The sequence below is a fragment of the Pristiophorus japonicus genome, chromosome 2 (assembly GCF_044704955.1).
Source record: "Pristiophorus japonicus isolate sPriJap1 chromosome 2, sPriJap1.hap1, whole genome shotgun sequence".
Lineage (NCBI taxonomy): Eukaryota > Metazoa > Chordata > Chondrichthyes > Pristiophoridae > Pristiophorus > Pristiophorus japonicus.
The window spans coordinates 372,265,831-372,290,591 of NC_091978.1; the positions used below are offsets into that span (position 1 = coordinate 372,265,831).

At 49.9% G+C, this 24,761-nt stretch overlaps 1 protein-coding gene across 4 annotated transcripts in view; it reads right to left on the bottom strand.

Annotated features, from left to right (window-relative positions):
* LOC139250860 (protein phosphatase 3 catalytic subunit alpha) overlaps nucleotides 1-24,761 on the bottom strand; it is a 400,550-nt gene that overhangs the window by 54,820 nt on the left and 320,969 nt on the right. For all 4 annotated transcript variants that reach the window (XM_070873139.1, XM_070873137.1, XM_070873138.1 and 1 more), the window contains exons 7-8: nucleotides 6,507-6,584; nucleotides 1,981-2,075 (exon numbers count right to left, since the gene is read on the bottom strand). In XM_070873139.1, coding sequence (XP_070729240.1) covers nucleotides 1,981-2,075; nucleotides 6,507-6,584 — 173 coding nt within the window. The remainder of the gene's footprint in view (nucleotides 1-1,980; nucleotides 2,076-6,506; nucleotides 6,585-24,761) is intronic.

Here is a 24,761-nt window from a genome sequence, read left to right on the forward strand (position 1 = left end):
GGAGGTCCTGCTGCAACTGTACAGGGTATTGGTGAGGCCGCACCTGGAGTACTGCGTGCAGTTTTGGTCACCTTACTTAAGGAAGGATATACTAGCTTTGGAAGGGGTACAGAGACGACTCACTAGGCTGATTCCAGAAATGAGGGGGTTACCTTATGATGATAGATTGAGTAGACTGGGTCTTTACTCTTTGGAGTTCAGAAGGATGAGGGGTGATCTTATAGAAACATTTTAAATCATGAAAGGGATAGACAAGATAGAGGCAGAGAGGTTGTTCCCACTGGTCGGGGAGACTAGAACTAGGGGGCACAGCCTCAAAATACGGAGGAGCCAATTTAAAACCGAGTTGAGAAGGAATTTCTTCTCCCAGAGGGTTGTGAATCTGTGGAATTCTCTGCCCAAGGAAGCAGTTGAGGCTAGCTCATTGAATGTTTTCAAGTCAAAGATAGATAGATTTTTAACCAATAAGGGAATTAAGAGTTACGGGGAGAGGGCGGGTAAGTGGAGCTGAGTCCACGACCAGATCAGCCATGATCTTATTGAATGGCGGAGCAGGCTCGAGGGGCTAGATGTCCTACTCCTGTTCCTAATTCTTATGATCGTATTAAATGACGGAGCAGATTCGAGGGGCCGAATGGCCTACTGCTGCTCCTATTGGCAGGCAGTGACTAGTGGGGTACCGCAAGGTTCTGTGCTGGGGCCCCAGCTGTTTACATTGTACATTAATGATTTAGACGAGGGGATTAAATGCAGTATCTCCAAATTTGCGGATGACACTAAGTTGGGTGGCAGTGTGAGCTGCGAGGAGGATGCTATGAGGCTGCAAAGTGACTTGGATAGGTTAGGTGAGTGGGCAAATGCATGGCAGATGAAGTATAATGTGGATAAATGTGAGGTTATCCACTTTGATGGTAAAAACAGAGAGACAGACTATTATTTGAATGGTGACAGATTAGGAAAAGGGGAGGTGCAATGAAACCTGGGTGTCATGGTACATCAGTCATTGAAGGTTGGCATGCAGGTGCAGCAGGCGGTTAAGAAAGCAAATGGCATGTTGGCCTTCATAGCAAGGGGATTTGAGTACAGGTGCAGGGAGCTGTTACTACAGTTGTACAGGGCATTGGTGAGGCCACACCTGGAGTATTGTGTACAGCTTTGGTCTCCTAACTTGAGGAAGGACATTCTTGCTATTGAGGGAGTGCAGCGAAGGTTCACCAGGCTGATTCCCGGGATGGCGGGACTGACATATCAAGAAAGACTGGATCAACTGGGCTTGTATTCACTGGAGTTCAGAAGAATGAGAGGGGATCTCATATAAACGTTTAAAATTCTGACGGGATTGGACAGGTTAGATGCAGGAAGAATGTTCCCAATGTTGGGGAAGTCCAGAACCAGGGGTCACAGTCTAAGGATAAGGGGTAAGCCATTTAGGACCGAGATGAGGAGAAACTTCTTCACCCAGAGAGTGGTGAACCTGTGGAATTCTCTACCACAGAAAGTTGTTGAGGCCAATTCACTAAATATATTCAAAAAGGGAGTTAGTTGTAGTCCTTACTACTAGGGGGATCAAGGGGTATGGTGAGAAAGCAGGAATGGGGTACTGAGGTTGCATGTTCAGCCATGAACTCATTGAATGGTGGTGCAGGCTCGAGGGGCTTATTTCTTATCTACCTGTTCTGCTACCTTCAGGGCTCTGTGGACCTGCACTCCAAGGTCCAAGAACTGCCAAGACCTGAAGCAAACTTGTTCAGGTTTCAGCAGAAGCTTTGGAGCTCTTGAGGTGTCAGTCCTAATCATAGTGAACACTTAAAACAAAAGTAGGGAACTGCAAATAACTCCCTTGGACCACAGCAGGAGGGAGGTTCTCCTTCCCTCAGATACTTGAGGACCAGCCCCCTGAGACAGCTCCAGCCCGAGCTCCCGCTTCACACAACTCATTCGTGAGACATTCACCGACTCAAGTGGCGTACGTTGTCGTACCTTTGTTATTATAGACATCCAGGTAGTTGGGGGCTGAAAAGATGGTGATTAGTGAAGGGAAGCCTGTTGTTTGGCTCTTTCTGTACATTCGGTACCTGTGGAGATCAACAGAACATAGTTACACCAAGCGCTTTGCTGTCATCAGCCAGCGTCTATGATCCATTAACCAAAGTCTAGCATTCATCCGACACATCACCGGCGCCCCCTGGCTGCAGTGTGTACCATCTACAAGATGCACTGCAGCAACTCGCCAAGGCTTCTTCGGCAGCACCTCCCAAACCCGCGACCTCTACCACCTAGAAGGACAAGGGCAGCAGGCGCATGGGAACACCACCATCTCCACGTTCCCCTCCCAGTCACACACCATCCTGACTGGGAAATATATCGGCCGTTCCTTCATCGTCGCTGGGTCACAATCCTGGAACTCCCTCCCTAACAGCACTGTGGGAGCACCTTCACCACACGGACTGCAGCGGTTCAAGAAGGCGGCTCACCACCACCTTCTCAAGGGGCAATTAGGGATGGGCAATAAATGCCGGCCTTGCCAGCGACACCCACATCCAGAGAATTAATTTAAATTTTTAAAAAACATAAAATGATTGTGGAATCTCAGAAATAAAACTTTTTGTTTTGGACTATTTCGCTTTTTATGAAGTTACCACCGACAGGCAATGAGTGATGATTGGTTCGCTCTCCGCGGCCAAGAGAAGTTAAGCATGTGATAATCATTCGTTCTAAATTAGTTCTAAGTGGTGTATTTGGATTTCCAGAAGGCATTTGACAAGGTGCCACATAAAAGATTATTGCACAAGATAAAAGTTCACGGGGTTGGGGATAATATATTAGCATGGATAGAGGATTGGCTAACTAACAGAAAACAGAGAGTCGGGTTAAATGATTCATTCTTGGGTTGGCAATCAGTAACTAGTGGGGTGCCGCAGGGATCAGTGCTCGGGCCCCAACTATTTACAATCTATATTAACGACTTGGAAGAAGGCACTGAGTGTAACGTAGCCAAGTTTGCTGCCGATACAAAAATGGGAGGAAAAGCAATGTGTGAGGAGGACACAAAAAATCTGCAAAAGGACAGACAGGCTAAGTGAGTGGGCAAAAATTTGGCAGATGAAGTATAATGTTAGAAAGTGTGAGGTCATGCACTTTGGCAGGAAAAAAATCAAAGAGCAAGTTATTATTTAAATGGAGAAAGATTGCAAAGTGCTGCAGTACAGCGGCACCTGGGGGTACTTGTGCATGAAACACAAAAGGATAGTTTGCAGGTACAGCAAGTGATCAGGAAGGCCAATGTTATCTTAGCCTTTATTGCAAAGGGGATGGAGTATAAAAGCAGGGAATCTTGCTACAGTTATACAGGGTATTGGTGAGGCCACACCTGGAATACTGCGTGCAGTTTTGGTTTCCATATTTACGAAAGGATATACTTGCTTTGGAGGCAGTTCAGAGAAGGTTCATTCGGTTGATTCCGGGGATGAGGGAGTTGACTTATGAGGAAAAGTTGAGTAGGTTGGGCCTCTACTCATTGGAATTCAAAAGATTGAGAGGTGATCTTATCGAAACGTATAAGATTATGAGGGGGCTCGACAAGGTGGATGCAGAGAGGATGTTTCCACTGATGAGGGAGACTAGAACTAGGGGGCATAATCTTAGAATAAGGGGCCGCCCATTTAAAACTGAGATGAGGAGGAATTTCTTCTCTAAGAGGTTGTGAATCTGTGGAATTCGCTGCCTCAGAGAGCTGTGGAAGCTGGGACATTGAATAAATTTAAGACAGAAATAGACAGTTTCTGAACCAATAAGGGAATAAGGGGTTATGGGGAGTGGGCGGGGAAGTGGAGCTGAGTCCATGATCGGATCAGCCATGATCTTATTGAATGGTGGAGCAGGCTCGAGGGGCCGAATGGCCTACTCCTGCTCCTATTTCTTAAGTTCTTATGTTCATGTTGAACCTGGGTAACTGGATCTCAGCACATCCATGAAGACCAACACTACAGTCGTCACTCCATCACAGCATCCAAATGTTCCTTGAAAGACTCCAGTGGTCCATAACACTCCTGTGAAACGTCTTGGGATTTCCCGATGTTAAAGGCGCTATATAAATACAAGTTGCTGTTGTTATTTGAAGCCCATTCCATATCAGCAACAACCTGTATTTATATAGCACCTTTAATGCAGTGACACGTCCCAAGGGACTTCACCGGAGTGTTAGGCGATAAACAGAATTTGATACCGAGCCGCATAAATAAAAACTAGTGGTGATCAAAAGCTGGGTCGGAGGTCAGTTTTAAGGAGCATCTTGAAGGAGGAAAGAGAGGTGGAGAGGTTTAGGGAGGGAGTTCCAGAGCTTGGGGCCCAGGCAACAGAAGGCACGGCCACTGATGGTGGAGTGATTATAATCAGGGATACTCAGGAGGGTAGAATTAGAGGAGCGCAGACATCTCGGGGGGGGGGGGGTTGTGGGGCTGGAGGAGATTACAGAGATAGGGAGGGGCGAGGGCCATGGAGGGATTTGAAAATAAGGATGAGAATTTTGAAATTGAGGCATTGCTTAATCAGGAGCCAATGTAGGTCAGTGAGCACAGGGGGTGATGGGTGAGTGGGACTCGGTGCGAGTTAGGACACGGGGCAGCTGATTTTTGGATGACCTCAGGTTTACGTAGGGTAGAATGTGGGAGGCCAGCCAGGAGTGCGTTGGAATAGTCAAGTCTAGAGGTAACAAAGGCACAGATGAGGGTTTCAGTAGCGGATGAGCTGAGGCAGGGGCAGAGACGGGCGATGTTACAGAGGTGGAAATAGGCGGGTCTTAGTTATGCTGGGCTATGTGGTCGAAAGCTCATTTCAGGGTCAGATATGATGCTGAGGGTGCACACAGTCTGGTTCAGCCTCAGACAGGAGTTGGGGAGAGGGAGGGAGTCAGTGGCTGGGGAACGGAGTTTGTGGCGGGGACCGAAAACAATGGCTTCGGTCTTCCCAATATTCAATTGGAGAGAATTGCGTGAAGAAATTCCTGATCACGGGGCTAATTCTGCCTTTCACCGGTGTGGATCGCTCCGTTGCCAGACTGCGACATGTTAGTTTGAGCTGTGGTGGGCGTTCGAAGGGTCCCCAGCGAGGGCGAGGGATCGATGTGCACCATGAGGGCCCCTGACGCACAGAGAGCTGATTCTCTCCGTCCCTTCGGGAGGGAGCTGGATGGGTTCGTGACTGGGACCAAGAGTCTTTATAGAGAATACTGGGTCTGGGTGATGATCTGAACTTGTTTCCGTCACCTGACGGGGTCAGAGAGGGATTTTCCCCAGAGTATTTTCTTTCCATTATTGGCCCTGATGTTTCTCCATCTCCAATTGTTTTGCCTCAGTGGGTCGCTCCCTCCCCTTGGAGTCAGGAGATCATGGGTTCCAGTCCCACTCCAGGGACTTCAGCACAGAAATGTAGGCTGACATTCCAGGGAGTGCTGCACTGTCGGAGGAGCACTTCCGAGCGCTCCCTCAGCACTGCCCCTCCGACAGTGCGGCGCTCCCTCAGTACTGCCCCTCCGACAGTGCGGCGCTCCCTCAGCACTGCCCCTCCGACAGTGCGGCGCTCCTTCAGTACTGCCCCTCCGACAGTGCAGCGCTCCCTCAGCACTGGAAAACATTAACTCTGTTTCTCTCTCCACAGACGCTGCCCGAGTTGCTGTGTATTTTTATGATTTCCAGCATCCGCAGTATTTTACCTTTTGTAGAGAATAGTCTTCCAGAGAATCTGGAAGCATTTAAGAATCAATCTGGAAGCATTTAAGAAACATATCAAGAAAGACTGGATCAACTGGGCTTGTATTCACTGGAGTTCAGAAGAATGAGAGGGGATCTCATAGAAACATTTAACATTCTGACGGGTTTAGACAGGTTAGTTGCAGGAAGAATGTTCCCAATGTTGGGGAAGTCCAGAACCAGGGGTCACAGTCTAAGGATAAGGGGTAAGCCATTTAGGACCGAGATGCGGAGAAACGTCTTCACCCAGAGAGTGGTGAACCTGTGGAATTCTCTACCACAGAAAGTAGTTGAGGCCAATTCACTAAATATATTCAAAAAGGAGTTCGATGAAGTCCTTACTACTCGGGGGATCAAGGGGTATGGCGAGAAAGCAGGAATGGGGTCCTGAAGTTGCATGTTCAGCCATGAACTCATTGAATGGCGGTGCAGGCTAGAAGGGCCGAATGGCCTACTCCTGCACCTATTTTCTATGTTTCTATGTAATTGATTGATGCAGTGGAGGGGACTTTCATATCTTGCGGCAAGGATGAATTGAGAGGGAGTGAATGGTGTCCTGTGTAATGATCAAGCCGCTCACTACTAAGCACTGAATCACCACACAGGATTCCGTCACTCACGTACCCAAGATTTATTAATTGATTGATTGATTTAATAAATATAATTTGATTACTGGTGCATCCAGTATTTATTTTATTACACAGAATTTAATTAAAACTGCAACAGAAACACATTTCTGAAGTAAAATGAAGCACTTACCCAGCATCCTGCGCTTCGTGAGCTCGGATTACTGATAATAAATTATTGTGTTGTAGGAATTCACACACAGCAGGATAACTGGAAATAAACAGGAAAAGTGTATGAATAGCATTTTAAACAAAATTCTTCACAGTCATCAACTGCACAAATATATTTACGGGGAAGCTGGATAAACACAGGAGGGGGAAAGGAATAGGTTAATCTGATGGTGTTGATGGGCATCTCACACCACCACCTCCACGTTCCCCTCCCAGTCACACACCATCCTGACTTGGAAATATATCGGCCGTTCCTTCATCGTCGCTGGGTCACAATCCTGAAACTCCCTCCCTAACAGCACTGTGGGAGCACCTTCACCACACGGACTGCAGCGGTTCAAGAAGGCGGCTCACCACCACCTTCTCAAGGGGCAATTAGGGATGGGCAATAAATGCCGGCCTTGCCAGCGACGCCCATAACCCAGGAATTACTCTAACTTCATTTTGTGTCTCTCCTCACTGGATGGGAATACTGACGGAATGTTTACAGCACGTGAGGAGGCCATTCGGCCCGTCGAGCCCGTGCCGGCTCTCTGCAGGAGCCCCTCAGCCAGTCCCACTCCCCCACCCTTTCCCCGGAGCCCTGACAATGTTTTCCCTTCAGGAACTTATCCAACTCCCTTTTGAAAGCCGCAATTAAGTCTGCCTCCACCACCCTTCTCAGGCAGCGTATTCCAGATCCTAACCACTTGCTGCGTAAAAATGTTTCCCCTTGTGTCGCTTTTGGTTCTTCTGCCAATCGCCTTAAATCTGTGGCCTCTGGTTCCCGACCCTTCCACCAATGGGAACAGTTTATCTCGATCCACTCTGTCCAGATCCCTCATGATTTTGAACACCTCGATCAAATCTCCTCTCAACCTTCTCTGCTCCAAGGAGAACAACCCCAGCTTCTCCAGTCTATCCCCGTCACTGAAGTCCCTCATCCCTGGAACCATTCTCGTAAATCTCCCTCTGCTCCCTCTCTAAGACCTTCACATCCTTCCTAAAGTGTGGTGTCCAGAATTGGACACAATACTCCAGCTGGGGCCGAACCGTGTTTTATACAGGTTCATCATAATTTCCACACTTTTGTACTCGATGTCTCTATTTATGAAGCCCAGGACCTTGTATGATTTAACCGCTTTCTCAACCTGCCCTGCCACCTTGTGTGATTTGTGCACCCATACCCCCGGGTCTCTCTGTAGGAATTCAACAGCTGGGTCTTGTGCTAAAAGACATTGTCATGTGCTGCCGTTAAACTGCGCAAGTCACGTTTAATCAAGGGGAGACCTTTGCGCTGCCCAGCTTTCAACTGTCCTGTTGTACAGCTAGAAGGCCCAGTGGACTCAGAGAGATGCACGGGGTGTGAAAAGCAGAACCTGCGATACTCTACTCTACCTAGCCCAAGGACTACTGTTGGCCTTCATAGCGAAAGAATTTGAGTATAGGAGCAGGGAGGTCTTATTGCAGTTGTACAGGGCCTTGGTGAGACCACACCTTGAGTATTGTGTGCAGTTTTGGCCTCCTAATCTGAGAAAGGATGTGCTTGCTATTGAGGGAGTGCAGCGAAGGTTCACTAGACTGATTCCCGGGATGGCAGGACTGACATATGAGGAGAGATTGGATCGGCTAAATTCACTGGAATTTAGAAGAATGAGAGGGAATCTCACAGTAGTATATAAAATTATGACGGAACTGTACAGGTTGGATGCAGGAAGAATGTTCCCAATGTTGGGAAAGTCCAGAACCAGGCGTCACAGTCTAAGGATAAGGGGTAAGCCATTTAGGACCGAGATGAGGAGAAACTTTTTCACTCAGAGAGTGGTGAACCTGTGGAATTCTCTACCACAGAAAGTTGTGGAGTCCAGTTCGTTGGATATATTCAAGAGGGTGTTACTTGTGGCCCTTATGGCTAAGGGGATCAGGGGGTATGGAGAGAAAGCAGGAAAGGGGTACTGAAGTTGCATGATCAGCCATGATCTTATTGAATGGTGGTGCAGGCTCGAAGGGCCGAATGGCCTGCTCCTGCACCTATTTTCTATGTTTCTACTGCTTGGCAGTGCTGCCAATTCCGTGGCATCGCACGCTGTGGAAAGGATGGCAAGGCCTTGGAGAGGGTGCGGAGGAGATTTCCCAGGATGGACATTGATGATGAGATCCAACACCGCCTCCAGTGCAGCCTTCGGCCACCTGAGGAAAAGAGTGTTCGAAGACCAGGCCCTCAAATCTGCCACCAAGCTCATGGTCTACAGGGCTGTAGTAATACCCACCCTCCTCAATGGCCCAGAGACATGGACCATGTACAGTAGACACCTCAAGTCGCTGGAAAAATACCACCAACGATGTCTCCGCAAGATCCTACAAATCCCCTGGGAGGACAGATGCACCAACATCAGCGTCCTCGACCAGGCCAACATCCCCAGCATTGAAGCACTGACCACACTCAACCAGCTCCGCTGGGCAGGCCACATTGTCCGCATGCCAGACACGAGACTCCCAAAGCAAGCGCTCTACTCGGAACTCCTTCACTGCAAACGAGCCAAAGGTGGGCAGAGGAAACGTTATAAGGGACACCCACAAAGCCTCCCTGATAAAGTGCAACATCCCCACCGACACCTGGGAGTCCCTGGCCAAAGACCGCCCTAAGTGGAGGAAGTGCATCCGGGAGGGCGCTGAGCACCTCGAGTCTCGTCGCCGAGAGCATGCAGAAACCAAGCGCAGGCAGCGGAAGGAGCGTGCGGCAAACCAGTCCCACCCTCCCCTTCCCTCAACCACTGTCTGTCCCACCTGTGACAGGGACTGTGGTTCCCGTATTGGACTGTTCAGCCACCTAAGGACTCATTTTGAGAGTGGAAGCAAGTCTTCCTCAATTCCGAAGGACTGCCTGTGATGATGATGACCATGGGATGGCGGAATTCAATTACTTGGAGGGACTGGAGAAAATAGGGATGTTCTCCTCGGAGCAGAGAAGTTTTAGAGGAGGTTCGATAGAGGTGTTCAAAATCATGAATGGTTTAAAATAAAATCGAGAGAGTGAAACTACTCCCAGTGGCAGCTGGGATAACCAGAAGACACAGATTTCGGAATCCGGGGGGGAAATTTTGCGCGGTGAGTCATGATGATCTAGATTGCACTTCAAAAGGATATTGGGTATATAAATGACAAAGAAAATATTTGCGGGGCTGTGGGGAAAGAGCGGGGGGAGTGGGACTGATTGGATCGCTCTGTCACAGAGCCGGCACAGGCTCGATGGGCCTAATGGCCTCCCCCACTGCATTGTGATGATTTTTATTGGCTGTCTTAAGTAAATGATCCTATTTCTAAATGTGTGTGTTGTGGTGATCTCACTGAGGTGACTTCCATCCTCCAGCACCCACTGTTATATTATAGTCGGATACAATCGAGCGGCTATTTGTAAAATGAGCTTCATCGCTACCTCTGCCAAATTCAGAAGATTCACGATGAAAACACGGCGTCTGATTGATTGCTTTCTGGCTCGATACCAACACTGGTCAGAAATAATTTGCCAAAAACTAAATAATACTGCCTCCCCAGAGCTCCATTTGTGCTGTGCATATGTAAATAAAACCCAGGCTGGAATCTGACTCAAGGACAATGGACATCTTCGCGTTACACAAACAGCGAAGGTTCCTGCTCCCACTTTGTGGGGCTCTCTCAATGTTAATGGTTCCTGCTCTGTAACGCACTTTAATGTGGGGGTGAAGGGAGTAGGGGAGGCGTGAGTATGTGTGGACTCTCAATGAGTCACTATTACAGAGGATTACGTAGGATAAACGGCACAGAAACAGGCCATTCAGCCCAACCAGTCCATTCCGGCAGTAATGCTGCACTCGAGCCTCCTCCTGTCTTTCCCCATCTAAATCTATCAGCATATCCCTCTATTCCCTTCTCCCTCATACACTTGTCCTATCATAATTCATAGACAGTCCCTCGAAGCGAGGATGACTTGCTTCCAAGCCAAAAAAGGGATGAGTTCACAGATGTTTCGATGTAGGACCTAATATTCCAGATCCCGAACTACATCCTGAAGGGTGGAAGATGCCTGTGGGTGGATTGTTTTAACGTGGGGTGACCGTTGCACACCAGCCACCACACGGGCTCGACAGAGCGAGGTCTTGGTCCAGGGGCAAGGGTTAACCAGGACGACTGGAGACCAGATCTGCTGCATGGACCCAGTGCGCTCACATATCGCAGTGTGGGCTGGGCCCGTGCTGCCCCTGGGCCCTCGCCTCTCCTGGGCCCCGATCAAATCCCTCTACAATCTCTCGCCGCTCCTTCGCCCCGACCTCTCCGCTCCTGCTGTACCTGCCCACGCTCCAATCACCGACCTGGACCTGGCTGACGTCGCCCTCCTGTACCAGCTCGCGCTGTAGCTTGCCGTGGTACACCACCACACTGCCCTTGGCCGCCGGTTGCCACCCTTTTTATGGCCCCGACCTGCCGCTGAGGGTCGCTCGCAGGTCGGGGCCGCCATGCCGACTTAAATACACCGATACTATTCGCCTCAACCCCTCCCTGTGGCAGCGAGTTCCACATTCTCACCCCTCTCTGGGTAAAGAGGTTTCTCCTGAATTTTCTGTAGGATTTCTGGGTGACTATCTTATATTGATGGCCCCTAGTTATGCTCTTCCCCACAAGTGGAAACACTCTCTCTGTAGCCACTCTATCAAAACCTTTCATCTATTAGGTCACCCCTCAGCCTTCTTTTTTCAAGAGAAAAGAGACCCAGCCTGTTCACCCTTTCCTGATATGTATACCCTCGCATTTCTGGTATCATCCTTCTAAATCTCTGCACCCTCTCCAGTGCCTCTATATCCTTTCTATAATATGGCGACCAGAACTATACACAGTGCTCCAAGTGTGGTCTAACCAAGGTTCCATACAGGTTTAACATAACTTCCCCACTTTTCAATTCTATCCCTCTAGAAATAAACCCTAGTGTTTGGTTTGTTTTTTACGGCCTTGCTAACCTGGGTTACAACTTTTGGTGATTTGTGTATTTGTATCCGAGATCCCTTTGCTCCTCTACCCCACCCAGACTCTCACCCTCCCAGTAATAATTGACCCCCCTATTCTTCTGACCAAAATGTAATCGGCCATAACTTGTGGCCCCAACAGGCACTAAAACCAGAAACTTGCAATCTGTCAAGAATCGTCTCGTAAGGCCTGATTTTACCAGGTGTTAGAGTTTTAAAAATGAGAAAAATAAATAATTTATACATTTAAAAACCTATAATAAAGTTCATTTTTAGCCCCTTTACAACACTTTATTTTTCAAAACATAAAATTTTTGTTTTAAATATTTAATTCAATGCCATTTTAATTGATTTTGAAATATGTCATGTTTTATTTGTAGCTGTATTTTTGGGGTATTCCCATTCACACTTTATGGGGGAATCCACACAGACGGAATCCACATAAGCATGGAGGCAGCCCACTTCTGTCATTGGTTGTGCTGGCCCATGTGATCCCCGGGGCGCTTGCGAACCGCCTGCACCCCTGGGGTACATGGGCCTCTACCCACGGGGACCCGGAGAGGTCCCAGGGGATCTCCGTACCTCCCAGACCACCAGGTTTGCCGGCATTTTATTAACGGATTGGGAAGCATTTCCCCGCAAATTCAGGGCCCACCCCTCACATTTACCCGGGTTGAAATTAATTTGCCAATTATATACCTGTTCTGCAAATTTATTAACTTTTGTTTCATTACGGCACAGAAGGAGGCCCTCCGTAGAACAATCCAGTCAGTCCCATTGCCCCGCTCTATCCTCGTAGCCTTGAAGTTTATTTGCCCCAAGTGCCGATCCAATTTCCTTTTGAAATCATTGATCCTCTCCACTTCCACCATCCTCGTCGACAGCGAGTTCCAGCTCATTGCCACTTGCTGTGTAAAAAAGTTCAACCTCACATCCCCCTGTATCTCTCACCCAAAACCTTCAATCTGTGTCCCCCAGGCTCTGTACCATCAGCTCATGGGAGCAGCCTTTCTCTGTCTACTTTATCCAAACCCGTCATAATCCTGTACACCTCGATCAAATCTCCCCTCAACCTCCTTCGCTCCAAGGAGAACAAACCCAGCTTCTCCAACCGTACCTTGTAACTAAAATCCCTCGTCCCTGGAACCATTCTGGTCAATCACCTCTGTACCCTCTGAAGGTCCTTCACATCCTCCCTACAGTGTGTTGACCAGAACTGGACGCAATACTCCAGCTGTGGCCTAACCAGAACTTTATAAAGGTTCAGCATAACTCCCCTGCTTTTATAATCAATACCTCTATTTACGAAGCACAAGATCCCACATGCTTTGCTAACTACTCTCTCAATATGTCCTAATAAGCACATGAATCCCGAGGTCCCTCTGTCTCTGCACATTCATTAGAACTGTGCCATTGTCTATACTGCCTCTCCCTATCCCTTCTGGCAAAATGCATCACCTCACACTTCTCTGTTAAACTCCATCTGCCACTTGTCCGCCCATTCTGCCAGCCTATCTCTGTCTTGTTAGTCGATTGGTATCATCTTCACTGTTTGCCACACCTCCACGTTTGGTGTCATCGGCAAATTTGAGTGCGGTGCTCCCTCAGTACTGCCCCTCCGACAGTGCAGCACTCCCTTAGTACTGCCCCTCCATCAGTACAGCTCTTCCTCAGTATTGCCCCTCCGACAGTGCAGCACTCCATCAGCACTGCCCCTCCGACAGTGCAGCACTCCATCAGCACTGCCCCTCCGACAGTGCAGCACTTCCTCAGCACTGCCACTCCGACAGTGCAGCACTCCATCAGCACTGCCCCTCCGACAGTGCAGCACTCCCTCAGTACTGCCCCTCCGACAGTGCAGCACTCCATCAGCACTGCCCTTCCGACAGTGCAGCACTCCCTCAGCACTGCCCCTCCGACAGTGCAGCACTCCCTCAGTACTGCCCCTCCGACAGTGCAGCACTCCATCAGCACTGCCCTTCCGACAGTGCGGCACTCCCTCGGTACTGCCCCTCCGTCAGTACAGCTCTTCCTCAGTATTGCCCCTCCGACAGTGCGGCGCTCCCTCAGCACTGCCCCTCCGACAGTGCGGCGCTCCCTCAGCACTGCCCCTCCGACAGTGCGGCACTCCCTCAGTACTGCCCCTCCGACAGTGCGGCGCTCCCTCAGCACTGCCCCTCCGACAGTGCGGCACTCCCTCAGCACTGCCCCTCCGACAGTGCGGCACTCCCTCAGCACTGCCCCCCCGACAGTGCGGCACTCCCTCGGCACTGCCCCTCCGACAGTGCGGCACTCCCTCGGTACTGCCCCTCCGACAGTGCGGCACTCCCTCGGTACTGCACTGGGGTGTCAGCCTCGAGTCCCTGGGGTTAGACTCGAACCCACATCCTCCTGACTCAGAGGCAAGAGATGCTTGCCACTGAGTCGTGTTCACACTTGCAGGATGTTTGTCAAATATTTTGTATATTTACAAACCAGTATCATTGCTCGTGATGGCAAAAAAACCACACAATGTCACAGTTTGTTTCCTCCGGCAGTGGGGGAGGAAAATGGGCGGCCCACACATTTTTTTTAAAAAGCCATCCCGTCACGGGATCCAATTACTGAATCAGCGCGGCAAACACAACCTTGCAGGAACCCCATCACCTGCTGGCCCGGATTTCCCACGGCCCGTGACCACATACGCTGCCGTACGCGCGGCGTGGAAACACGGAACTTGCGATCGGGCAAGTTGCAGCCAGTCAGATCCTGCGAAGGTGTGGGACATTTACGGGCGGAGTGTCGGCTGATTTCCCCAGCGAATGCCCGTGTCACTCTCACGCCCCGTGCAAGCAGGCATCCGGCCTTTCCTGACCAGCGTAAAGGTTTCAACAAACCTTAAAATTAATTGAATAGAAATTATTTCAACTTTCAAATACCTTAAAAATTAATTTAGGTTATTTTTCTGGCCCCTTTAAAAATGTGTTTCTTTTTTTTACAAAAAATTAAACCGTTGTTTTAAATGTTGAATTAAATTGTATTTTAATTAATGTGTAACATGTGTTGATTGAAATGTGCGGTGAAGGTGTGTTTTTTAGGGGATTCATATTATGTTGATTGGGATTCCGTACATGAAAGGAACCCCCACACACAGAATGGGAATCCCCGTGTGATTGGTTGGGCCGGCCCACGTGATCACAGGGATGTTTGCAAAGCGCCTGTGCCTCCGGGGATAGGCGGGCCTTGACACGGCACACGCCCGCAGGCTCAGGTACGCGAGAGTCCGAAGGTGCGGAGGCTGTCGGTCAGTCCGACCGCAATTTCCAGCCCAATCATTAATTCAAAATCCAGCTGTTGTTCTTTCTCTGCGCACACGCTCAACTCCCTCCGGTGTAAAGGTAACCGTGGGAACTCTCAATGTCAAGCGGTGCCGCTGAACTGGAGTCTCTCCTGCCAAGGGAGCCGCTGCGTCGCCAACTCTGGCAGGAGGGTGCAACTGCAACGTGACATGTTGACATGGGCATATTGTGATCTGGAAGGGCAGAGGAAGCCGATTCAGTCGTAACGTTCAAACGGGAATTGAAGGGAGGAAATGTGCAGGGCTGTGGGGAAAGAGCAGGGGCTGGTGGGGGGGGGGGGGGGGAAAAGAGATTGGGACTGAATGGATCGCTCTGTCACAGAGCCTGCACAGGCACGGTGGGCCCAATGGGATCCTCCTATGCTGAGTGGTTCTTATATATAATAGGAATTTATAATGGAATATAAAAATACAACCTTACACGATAACAAAAGAATCAGGAGCAGGAGTCGGCCATTCGGCCCCTCGAGCCTGCTCCGCCATTCAATGAGATCATGGCTGATCTTCGACCTCAACTCCACTTTCCCGCCCGATTCCCATATCCCTCGATTCCCCGAGTGTCCAAAAATCTATCGATCTCAGCCTTGAATATACTCAACGACTGAGCCTCCACAGCCCTCTGGGGCAGAGAATTCCAAAGATTCACCACCCTCTGAGTGAAGAAATTCCTCCTCATCTCAGTCCTAAATGGCCGACCCCTTATCCTGAGACTGACCCCTGGTTCTAGACTCCCCAGCCCGGGGGAAACATCCTCCCTGCATCTACCCTGTCAATCCCCCTCAGAATCTTGTATGTTTCAATGAGATCACCTCTCATTCTTCTAAACTCCAGAGAATATCGGCCCAGCCTATTTGATCTTCTCTTCTAAGGCGGTCCCTCGAAACGAGGATGACTTGCCCTGGGTTGTGGCGATGTCCATTCCAGTTACACAGCCATCCCCCTCCTGCACCAGCTCGCACTGTACCGTGACGTGGTACACCATCACACCACTCCTTTTATGGCCCCAACCTGCCGCTAGTGTTTCCTCGAAGGTCGGGGCTGCCACACTCACAAGACATCCCTCCCATCCCAATTAAAATGGGGCTGAATGAAGTCAGAATTTCCTGATCTATTTATCCTCTGCCTCTAAATTCATTGAAATGTATAAAATTCTGACGGGGTTGGACAGACTGGATGCGGGGAGGATGTTTTCCCCGGGGCTGGGAAGTCTAGAACAAGGGGTCAGTGTCTCAGGATACGGGGTAGGAAATTTAGGACCGAGATGAGGAGAAATGTTTTCACTCAGAGGGTGGTGAACCTGTGGAATTCTCTACCACAGAAGGCTGTGGAGGCCAAGTCACTGAATATATTTAAGAGGGATATAGATAGATTTCTAGAAAAAAAGGCATCAAGGGGTATGGGGAGAAAGCGGGAATATGGTGTTGAGATAGAGGATCAGCCATGATCATACTGACTGGCGGTGCAGGCTCGAAGGGCCGAATGGCCTACTCCTGCTCCTATTTTCTATGTTTTGATGTTTCACCTTCAGCATTTGGTCTTGATTTCCCGTGCCGAACAGTGACCAGTTCAAGTAATCTAATCACCGCGCTGCCTCCCAATGGTGAATAGCTCTTTCAGGACCGGCAACAGCGACGGAGGAGCAGAAACTAAATCATAATTCCTTCTGCTACTTGCAGCCGGCTTCCAGTCTGTTCGATTCTGCCGACTGCTGCCTGCACTTACAGGGAGGACAGACACACCAACGTTAGCGTCCTCGATCAGGCTTACACTGACCACACTTGATCAGCTCCGTTGGGCGGGCCACATTGTTCGCATGACCAACACAAGATTCCCAAAGCAAGCGCTCTACTTGGAACTCCTTCATGGCAAACGAGCCCCAAGTGGGCAGAGGAAACATTTCAGGGACACCCTCAAAGCCTCCCTGATAAAATGCAACATCCCCACTGACACCTGGGAGTCCCTGGCCAAAGACCGCCCTAAGTGGAGGAAGAGCATCCGGGAGGGCTCTGAGCACTGCGAGTCTCCTCGCCGAGAGCATGCAGAAAACAAGCGCAGGCAGCGGAAGGAGCGTGCGGCAAACCTGTCCCACCCTCCCCTTCCCTCAATGACTGTCTGTCCCACCCTCCCCTTCCCTCAACCACTGTCTGTCCCACCCTTCCCTTCCCTCAATGACTGTCTGTCCCACCTGTGACAGGGACTGTGGTTCCCATATTGGACTGTTCAGCCACCGAAGGACTCGTGTTAAGAGTGGAAGCAAGTCTTCCTCGATTCCGAGGGTCTGCCTATAACGATGCACTTACAGGGGTTGCCGGCTCAATTTACTGCCTTGTGCAGTAGCAGAGTCAGAAACTTACTTTCCCAAAGTGCCGCTATTTGCTGGCAGCATGCAGCAGTTAATGCGAAACAGCTTGGAGGGACCCTGCCCCAAACAGTGGCAGGGGCCAGAGAAAACTCCCCCTACTCTTTTTCCAAGTCATTAATCACTTCTCTGAGCTAAGTGCAGACACTCAGAACCTCCCTGGGTTGGGATACAACAATCGGAGCTAGGTGACCCCTTCCCTCACACCAGCCAAGAATTTGGGGGGGGGGCAGGATTTCCTGGCTGTTGGGAATCGGTGTCTGTTGCCGGCGATAAGATCTAGTGAAAGCAGATTGCAGCTTCCCTGTGCAGCTTCTCACCAACAGGCGCCATGACTGAAGTTACAACTTTCCCTGCACAACAGTTCAGGCACCCGAAGGATGTGGGCTGGGAGCTGGGCGACGAGAGGTGAAACGTATAAGATTCTGAGGGGGCTGGACAGGGTGGATGCAGAGAGGATGTTTCCCCTCGTGGGGAAATCGAGAACTGGGGGGCATAGTCTCAGAATAAGGGGCCGTCCATTTAGAACAGAGATGAGGAGGAATTTCTTCTCTGAGGGTTGTAAATTTGTGGAATTCTCTGCCCCAGAGAGCTGTGGAGGCTGGGTCATTGAATATATTTAAGGTGGAGATAGACAGATTTTTGAGCGATAAGGGATTGAAGGGTTATGGGGAGCGGGCAGGGAAGTGGAGCTGAGTCCATGGTCAGATCAGCCATGATCTTATTGAATGACGGAGCAGGCTCGAGGGGCTGAATGGCCGACTCCTGCTCCTATTTCTTATGTTGTTAAGTTCAAACTGCTTCCCTTATCCACTCCCAAAGCTTCATGTGTAGAATCGCACAGCACAGGAGGCCATTGGGCCCATCGAGCCTGTGCCGGCTCTGTGACAGAGCGATCCAATCAGTCCCACTCCCCCCCGCTCTTTCCCCACAGCCCGGCACATTTTCCCCTTTAAGTATTTATCCAATTCCCGGTTTGAAAGTCAAGATTGAATCTGCTCCCACCGCCCTTTCAGGCAGCGCGTTCCCGATCACAACAACTCGCTGTGTAAAATAAATTCTCCTCATCTCCCCCCCTGGTTCCATCGCCGATTATCGTCAATCTGTGTCCTCTGGTTATCGACCCTCCTGCCCCTGGGAACACTTTCTCTCGACCTACTTCATCAAAACCTTTCAGGATTTTGAACATCTCTATTAAACCTTCCCTTAACCCTCTCTGCTCCAAGGAGAACAACCCCAGCTTCTCCAGTCTCTCCACGTAACTCAAGTCCCTCATCCCTGGAACTATTCTGCTCAATCTCTGTCTCCAGGCCTGCAAGGAGCTAGTGCCAACACGCGGTAGTAATTTGCCAGACGTGTACGGGACGGGGCGCCGTGACAGGGCGGGCTTGGAGCAAGGCCACTTTCAGCTGATGTTTGAAGTCGGTGGTAACTCCCTCAATCCGCTCCCAAGCGAGCCAAGCCAAGCCGGCACTCGAGCATTGCTTTCTCGCGCTCCCCGATTCTCGCGGAGCACGGCGGGAGCGTTTCGAAGCCGAGCTGTCACTTTGTCGCCCACTCTCCCCGAGCGGAGCTGTATCGGTGGCCGGGTCACTGCGATTCTTGGTGCTCCGATCACACCGGGACCGCCCTGTCCCTCGGGAGTGGAAAGGAAATGCAAATACCTCAACCACAGCCACAGATAAAGCTGTACTGTGGAGCGATACAATCCACAACCCAAATGCAACAACAATGTATATTTATATAGCACCTTTAACCGAGTGAAATGTTCCAAGGCGCTGCACAGCAGTATTACAAGATAAAGAATTTGACACCGAGCCGCATAAGTAGAAATTGTCGCAGGTGAGCAAAGGCGAGGGAGGTTTTAACGAGCGTCTTGAAGGAGGAGAGAGAGGTAGAGAGGCGGAGAGGTTTAGGGAGGGAGTTCCAGAGCTTGGGGCCCAGGCAACAGAAGGCACGGCCACCGATGGTGGAGCGATTATAATCAGGGATGCTCAGGAGGGCAGAATTAGAGGAGCGCAGACATCTCGGGGGGTTGTGGGGCTGGAGGAGATTACAGAGATAGGGAGGGGCGAGGGCCATGGAGGGATTTGTACACAAGCACATTCATTTAATGAGCGGCATTCCATTCCACTTGCAGGACGAGGGGGAAGGAGCAGGGGAGATCTCGTGGTTTTGGGTGGGACTCGGGAGAGCAGCTATTGCGATACACACGGAATCACAATTGTGGGGGACAGGCTGGAAGGACCAGAGTGACTTCAGCCATCATGTCCACAAACCCATCAAATGCTCACTGTTTAGTTCATGTAAATATAGTCGGGATATTTTCCCATCAAACAGGAGGAGGTCATTCAGCCGCATTGAGATCACAGCTGATCTGTATCTTAACTCCATCAAACTGCCTTGGTTCCGAGCACCCTTACCCAACAAAGCTCGATCAATCTCGGTTTTGAAATTTTCAATAGACCCCCAGCCTCAACAGCTTTTTGGGGAAAAGAGTTCCAGATTCCTTTGTGTGAAGAAGTGTCTCCTGACATCACCCCTGAATGGCCTGGCTCTAATTTTAAGTGTCAGCCGTGGTTCAGTGGTCAGCACTCTCTCTCGCCTCTGAGTCAGAAGGTTGTGGGTTCAAGTCCCACTCCAGGGACTGGAGCATAAAAAAATCCAGGCTGACACTCCCAGTGCAGTACTGAGGGAGCGCCGCACTGTCGGAGGGGCAGTACTGAGGGAGCACCGCACTGTCGGAGGGGCAGTACTGAGGGAGCGCCGCACTGTCAAGGGGCAGTACTGAGGGAGCGCTGCACTGTCGGAGGGGCAGTACTGAGCGAGCGCCGCACTGTCAAGGGGCAGTACTGAGGGAGCGCCGCACTGTCGGAGGGGCAGTACTGAGGGAGCGCCGCACTGTCGGAGGGGCAGTACTGAGGGAGCACCGCACTGTCGGAGGGGCAGTAAAAACATAGAAACATAGAAAATAGGTGCAGGAGTAGGCCATTCGGCCCTTCTAGCCTGCACCGCCATTCAATGAGTTCATGGCTGAACATTCAACTTCAGTACCCCATTCCTGCTTTCTCGCCATACCCCTTGATCCCCCTAGCAGTAAGGACCTCATCTAACTCCTTTTTGAATATATTTAGTGAATTGGCCTCAACAACTTTCTGTGGTAGAGAATTCCACAGGTTCACCACTCTCTGGGTGAAGAAGTTCCTCCGCATCTCGGTCCTAAATGGCTTACCCACATCATGTGGAGCTTAACTTAGGGCCTTGGCTTTTAAAAAGATGCAAGCGCACGAGAGCCACAAATGTAAGAAAGTACATCAGTTGAATCGAATTATAGGCAATAGATGTAGAAGAAAATAAGGTTGATAATCACTTGTTGAAAGACATTTGTACTAGACCCTGCAATGATAAGCAGATACTCAAGCTTGTTGTAGGATGTACTGTACAATCTGCACTTCTAATAGAATCATTTCAGAATTGGAAGAATTATTTTACTTCAGAATCAGTATTTATGTTTAACAGGAACAAACCATAACCAAATTACACTTTAACTAAGGCAGCATCAAATGTTCTTCCTTTCCATGGATGTGTCTGGAATCAAAAGATATGGAGATACTGAGGGAGCACCGCACTGTCGGAGGGGCAGTACTGAGGGAGCGCCGCACTGTCGGATGGGCAGTGCTGAGGGAGTGCCGCACTGTCGGAGGGGCAGTGCTGAGGGAGTGCCGCACTGTCGGAGGGGCAGTACTGAGGGAGCGCTGCACTGTCGGAAGTGCCATCTTTTGCATGAGACGTTAAACCGAGGCCCTGTCTGCTCTCTCAGGTGGATGTAAAAGATCCCACGGCACTATTTTGAAGAACAGGGGAGTTCTCCCCGGTGTCCTGGGGCCAATATTTATCCCTCAACCAACATAACAAAAACAGATTATCTGGTCATTATCACATTGCTGTGTGTGGGAGCTTGCTGTGCGCAAATTACCTGCTGCGTTTCCCACATTACAACAGTGACTACACTCCAAATGTACTTCATTGGCTGCAAAGCGCTTTGGGACGCCTGGTGGTGAAAGGCGCTATAGAAATGCAAGTCTTGTTCTGGACTCCCCCCGGAGAGAAGAGATTCTGCACAGGGTTCCTGTTTATTACAGACAATAATGGTATACTGAAGATACCATGTCTTCCCAATAAGCTGCAAAGCATCTATCTAGTGAAGTATATCTTTGCTTGCCCTTACCAAAGAGGAAGTACTCCATTTTAAGGGGCTCTCTCTCTGTTTCCGAGCTGAAACATTGTGGCTGCAGTACCATTCCTTGTCAGCAGATGGTGATGCATGACTATACACAGCTTCTCGAAACAATCTGATCAATACCAGCATCGACCCCAATGAGTTACTGCTGCAGGTGGACTAAAATTACTCCTTGTACTTAATTACCGTAACTTTCATATCTGGAGTAACTACTGCTTCGCCATATAAACTGAACATCTATCCAAAACTCAGCTGCCCCGTATCCTAACTCGCACCCGGTCCTGCTCATCCATTACCCGCTGTGCTCACTGCCCCGTGTCCTAACTCACACTAAGTCCCGTTCACCCATCACCCCCTGTGCTCACTGACCCGTGTCCTAACTCGCACCCAGTCCCGCTCACCCATCACCCCCTGTGCTCACTGCCCCGTGTCCTAACTCACACCCAGTCCCGCTCACCCATCACCCCCTGTGCTCGCTGCCCCGTGTCCTAACTCACACCCAGTCCCGCTCACCCATCACCCCCTGTACTCACTGGCCCGTGTCCTAACTCACACCTAGTCCCGCTCACCCATCACCCCCTGTGCTCGCTGCCCCGTGTCCTAACTCACACTAAGTCCCATTCACCCATCACCCCCTGTGCTCGCTGACCCGTGTCCTAACTTGCACCCAGTCCCGCTCACCCATCACCCCCTGTGCTCGCTGCCCCGTGTCCTAACTCACACCAAGTCCTGCTCACCCATCACCCCCTGTGCTCGCTGCCCCGTGTCCTAACTCGCACCGAGACCCGCTCACCCATCACCCCCTGTGCTCGCTGCCCCGTGTCCTAACTCACACCCAGTCCCGTTGAATCAAGTGAATTTATAATGGGCAACAAAGAAATGGCAGACCAATTGAACAAATACTTTGGTCCTGTCTTCACGATGGAAGACACATAGAACCTTCCGGAAATATTAGGGGACTGAGGAGTAGCGAGGAGGAGGAACTGAAGGAAATCCTTATTAGTCAGGAAATTGTGTTAGGGAAATTGATGGGATTGAAGGCCGATAAATCCCCAGGGCTTGAGTGTACTTAAGGAAGTGGCCCTTGACATAGTGGATGCATTGGTGATCATTTTCCGATAGTCTATTGACTCTGGATCAGTTCCTATGAACTGGAGGGTAGCTAATGTAACACCACTTTTTTAAAAAAAAAGGAGGGAGAGAGAAAACGGGTAATTATAGACCGGTTAGCCTGACATCAGTAGTGGGGAAAATGTTGGAATCAATTATTAAAGATGAAATAGCAGCACATTTGGAAAGCAGTGACAGGATCGGTCCAAGTCAGCATGGATTTATGAAGGGGAAATCATGCTTAACAAATCTTCCAGAATTTTTTGAGGATGTAACTAGTAGGGTGGACAAAAGAGAACCAGTGAATGTGGTGTATTTGGACTTTCAAAAGGCTTTTGACAAGGTCCCAAAATTAAAGCACATGGTATTGGTGGTAATGTACTGACGTGGATAGAGAACTGGTTGGCAGACAGGAAGTAGAGAGTCGGGATAAACGGGTCCTTTTCAGAATGGCAGGCAGTGACTAGTGGAGTGCCGCAGGGTTCAGTGCTGGGACCCCAGCTATTTACAATATACATTAATGATTTAGAAGAAGAAATTGAGTGTAATATCTCCAAGTTTGCAGATGACACTAAGCTGGGTGGCGGTGTGAGCTGTGAGGAGGACACTAAGAGGCTGCAGGGTGACTTGGACAGGTTAGGTGAGTGGGAAAATGCATGGCAGATGCAGTATAATGTGGATAAATGTGAAGTTATCCAGTTTGGTGGCAAAAACACGAAGGCAGATTATCATCTGAATGGCGGCAGATTAGGAAAAGGGGAGATGCAACGAGACCTGGGTGTCATTGAAAGTTGGCATGCAGGTACAGTAGGCAGTGAAGGTGGCAAATGGTATGTTGGCCTTCATAGCTAGGGGATTTGAGTATAGGAGCAGGGAGGTCTTACTGCAGTTGTACAGGGCCTTGGTGAGGCCTCACCTGGAATATTGTGTTCAGTTTTGGTCTCCTAATCTGAGGAAGGACGTTCTTGTTATTGAGGGAGTGCAGCAAAGGTTCACCAGACTGATTCCTGGGATGGCTGGACTGACATATGAGGAGAGACTGGATCGACTGGGCCTGTATTCACTGGAGTTTAGAAGGATGAGAGGGGATCTCATAGAAACATATAAAATTCTGATGGGACTGACAAGGTTAGATGCAGGAAGAATGTTCCCGATGTTGGGGAAGTCCAGAACCAGGGGACACAGTCTAAGGATAAGGGGTAAGCCATTTAGGACCGAGATGAGGAGAAACTTCTTCACTCAAAGAATTGTGAACCTGTGGAATTCTCTACCGCAGAGAGTTGTTGATGCCTGTTCGTTAGATATATTCAAGAGGGAGTGAGATATGACCCTTACAGCTAAAGGGATCAAGGGGTATGGAGAAAAAGCAGGAAAGGGGTACTGAGGGAATGATCAGCCATGACCTTATTGAATGGTGGTGCAGGTTCGAAGGGCCGAATGGCCTACTCCTGCACCTATTGTCTATGTTTCTATGTTCACCCATTACCCCTGTGCTCGCTGACCTACATTGGCTAAGCAGCGCCGCGATTACAAACTTCTCATCCTTGTTTTCAAATCCCTCCATGACCCCTTGCCCCTCCCTAGCTCTGTAATCTCCCCTCCCTCCCCCCCGAGATGTTTGCGCTCCTCTAATTCTAGCCTCTTATGCATCTCCAATTTCCATCACTCCACCATCGGTGGCCGTGCCTTCTGTTGCCTGGGCCCCAAGCTCTGGAACTCCCTCCCTAAACCTCTCCGCCTCTCTCTCCTCCTTTAAGACGCTCCTTAAAACCTACCTCTTTGACCCAGCTTTTGGTCACCTGTCCCCAATATGTCATGTGGCTCGGTGTCAAATGTTGTCTGATAATCGCTCCTGTGTGGCACCTTGGGACCTTTTACTACGTCAAAGGCGCTATATGAAGGCAAGGTGTTGTTGTCGCGAGGCACAGAAAGATCAAGACAGTTCAAAAGGCCTTTAGATTTGAAGAGAGAATCAGAGAACGGTTACAGCACAGGAAGCCACCATTCGGCCCATCGAGCCCGTGCCGGCTCTCTGCAAAAGCCCCTCAGCCAGTCCCACTCCCCCGGCCTTTCCCCGGAACATTTTTTTTCCTTCAGGTACTTATCCAATTCAGTTTTGAAAGCCACCATTGAATCTGCCTCTGCCGTGCTCTCAAGCAGCGCATTCCAGGTGGTGATTGAAAACAGTGGGTAAG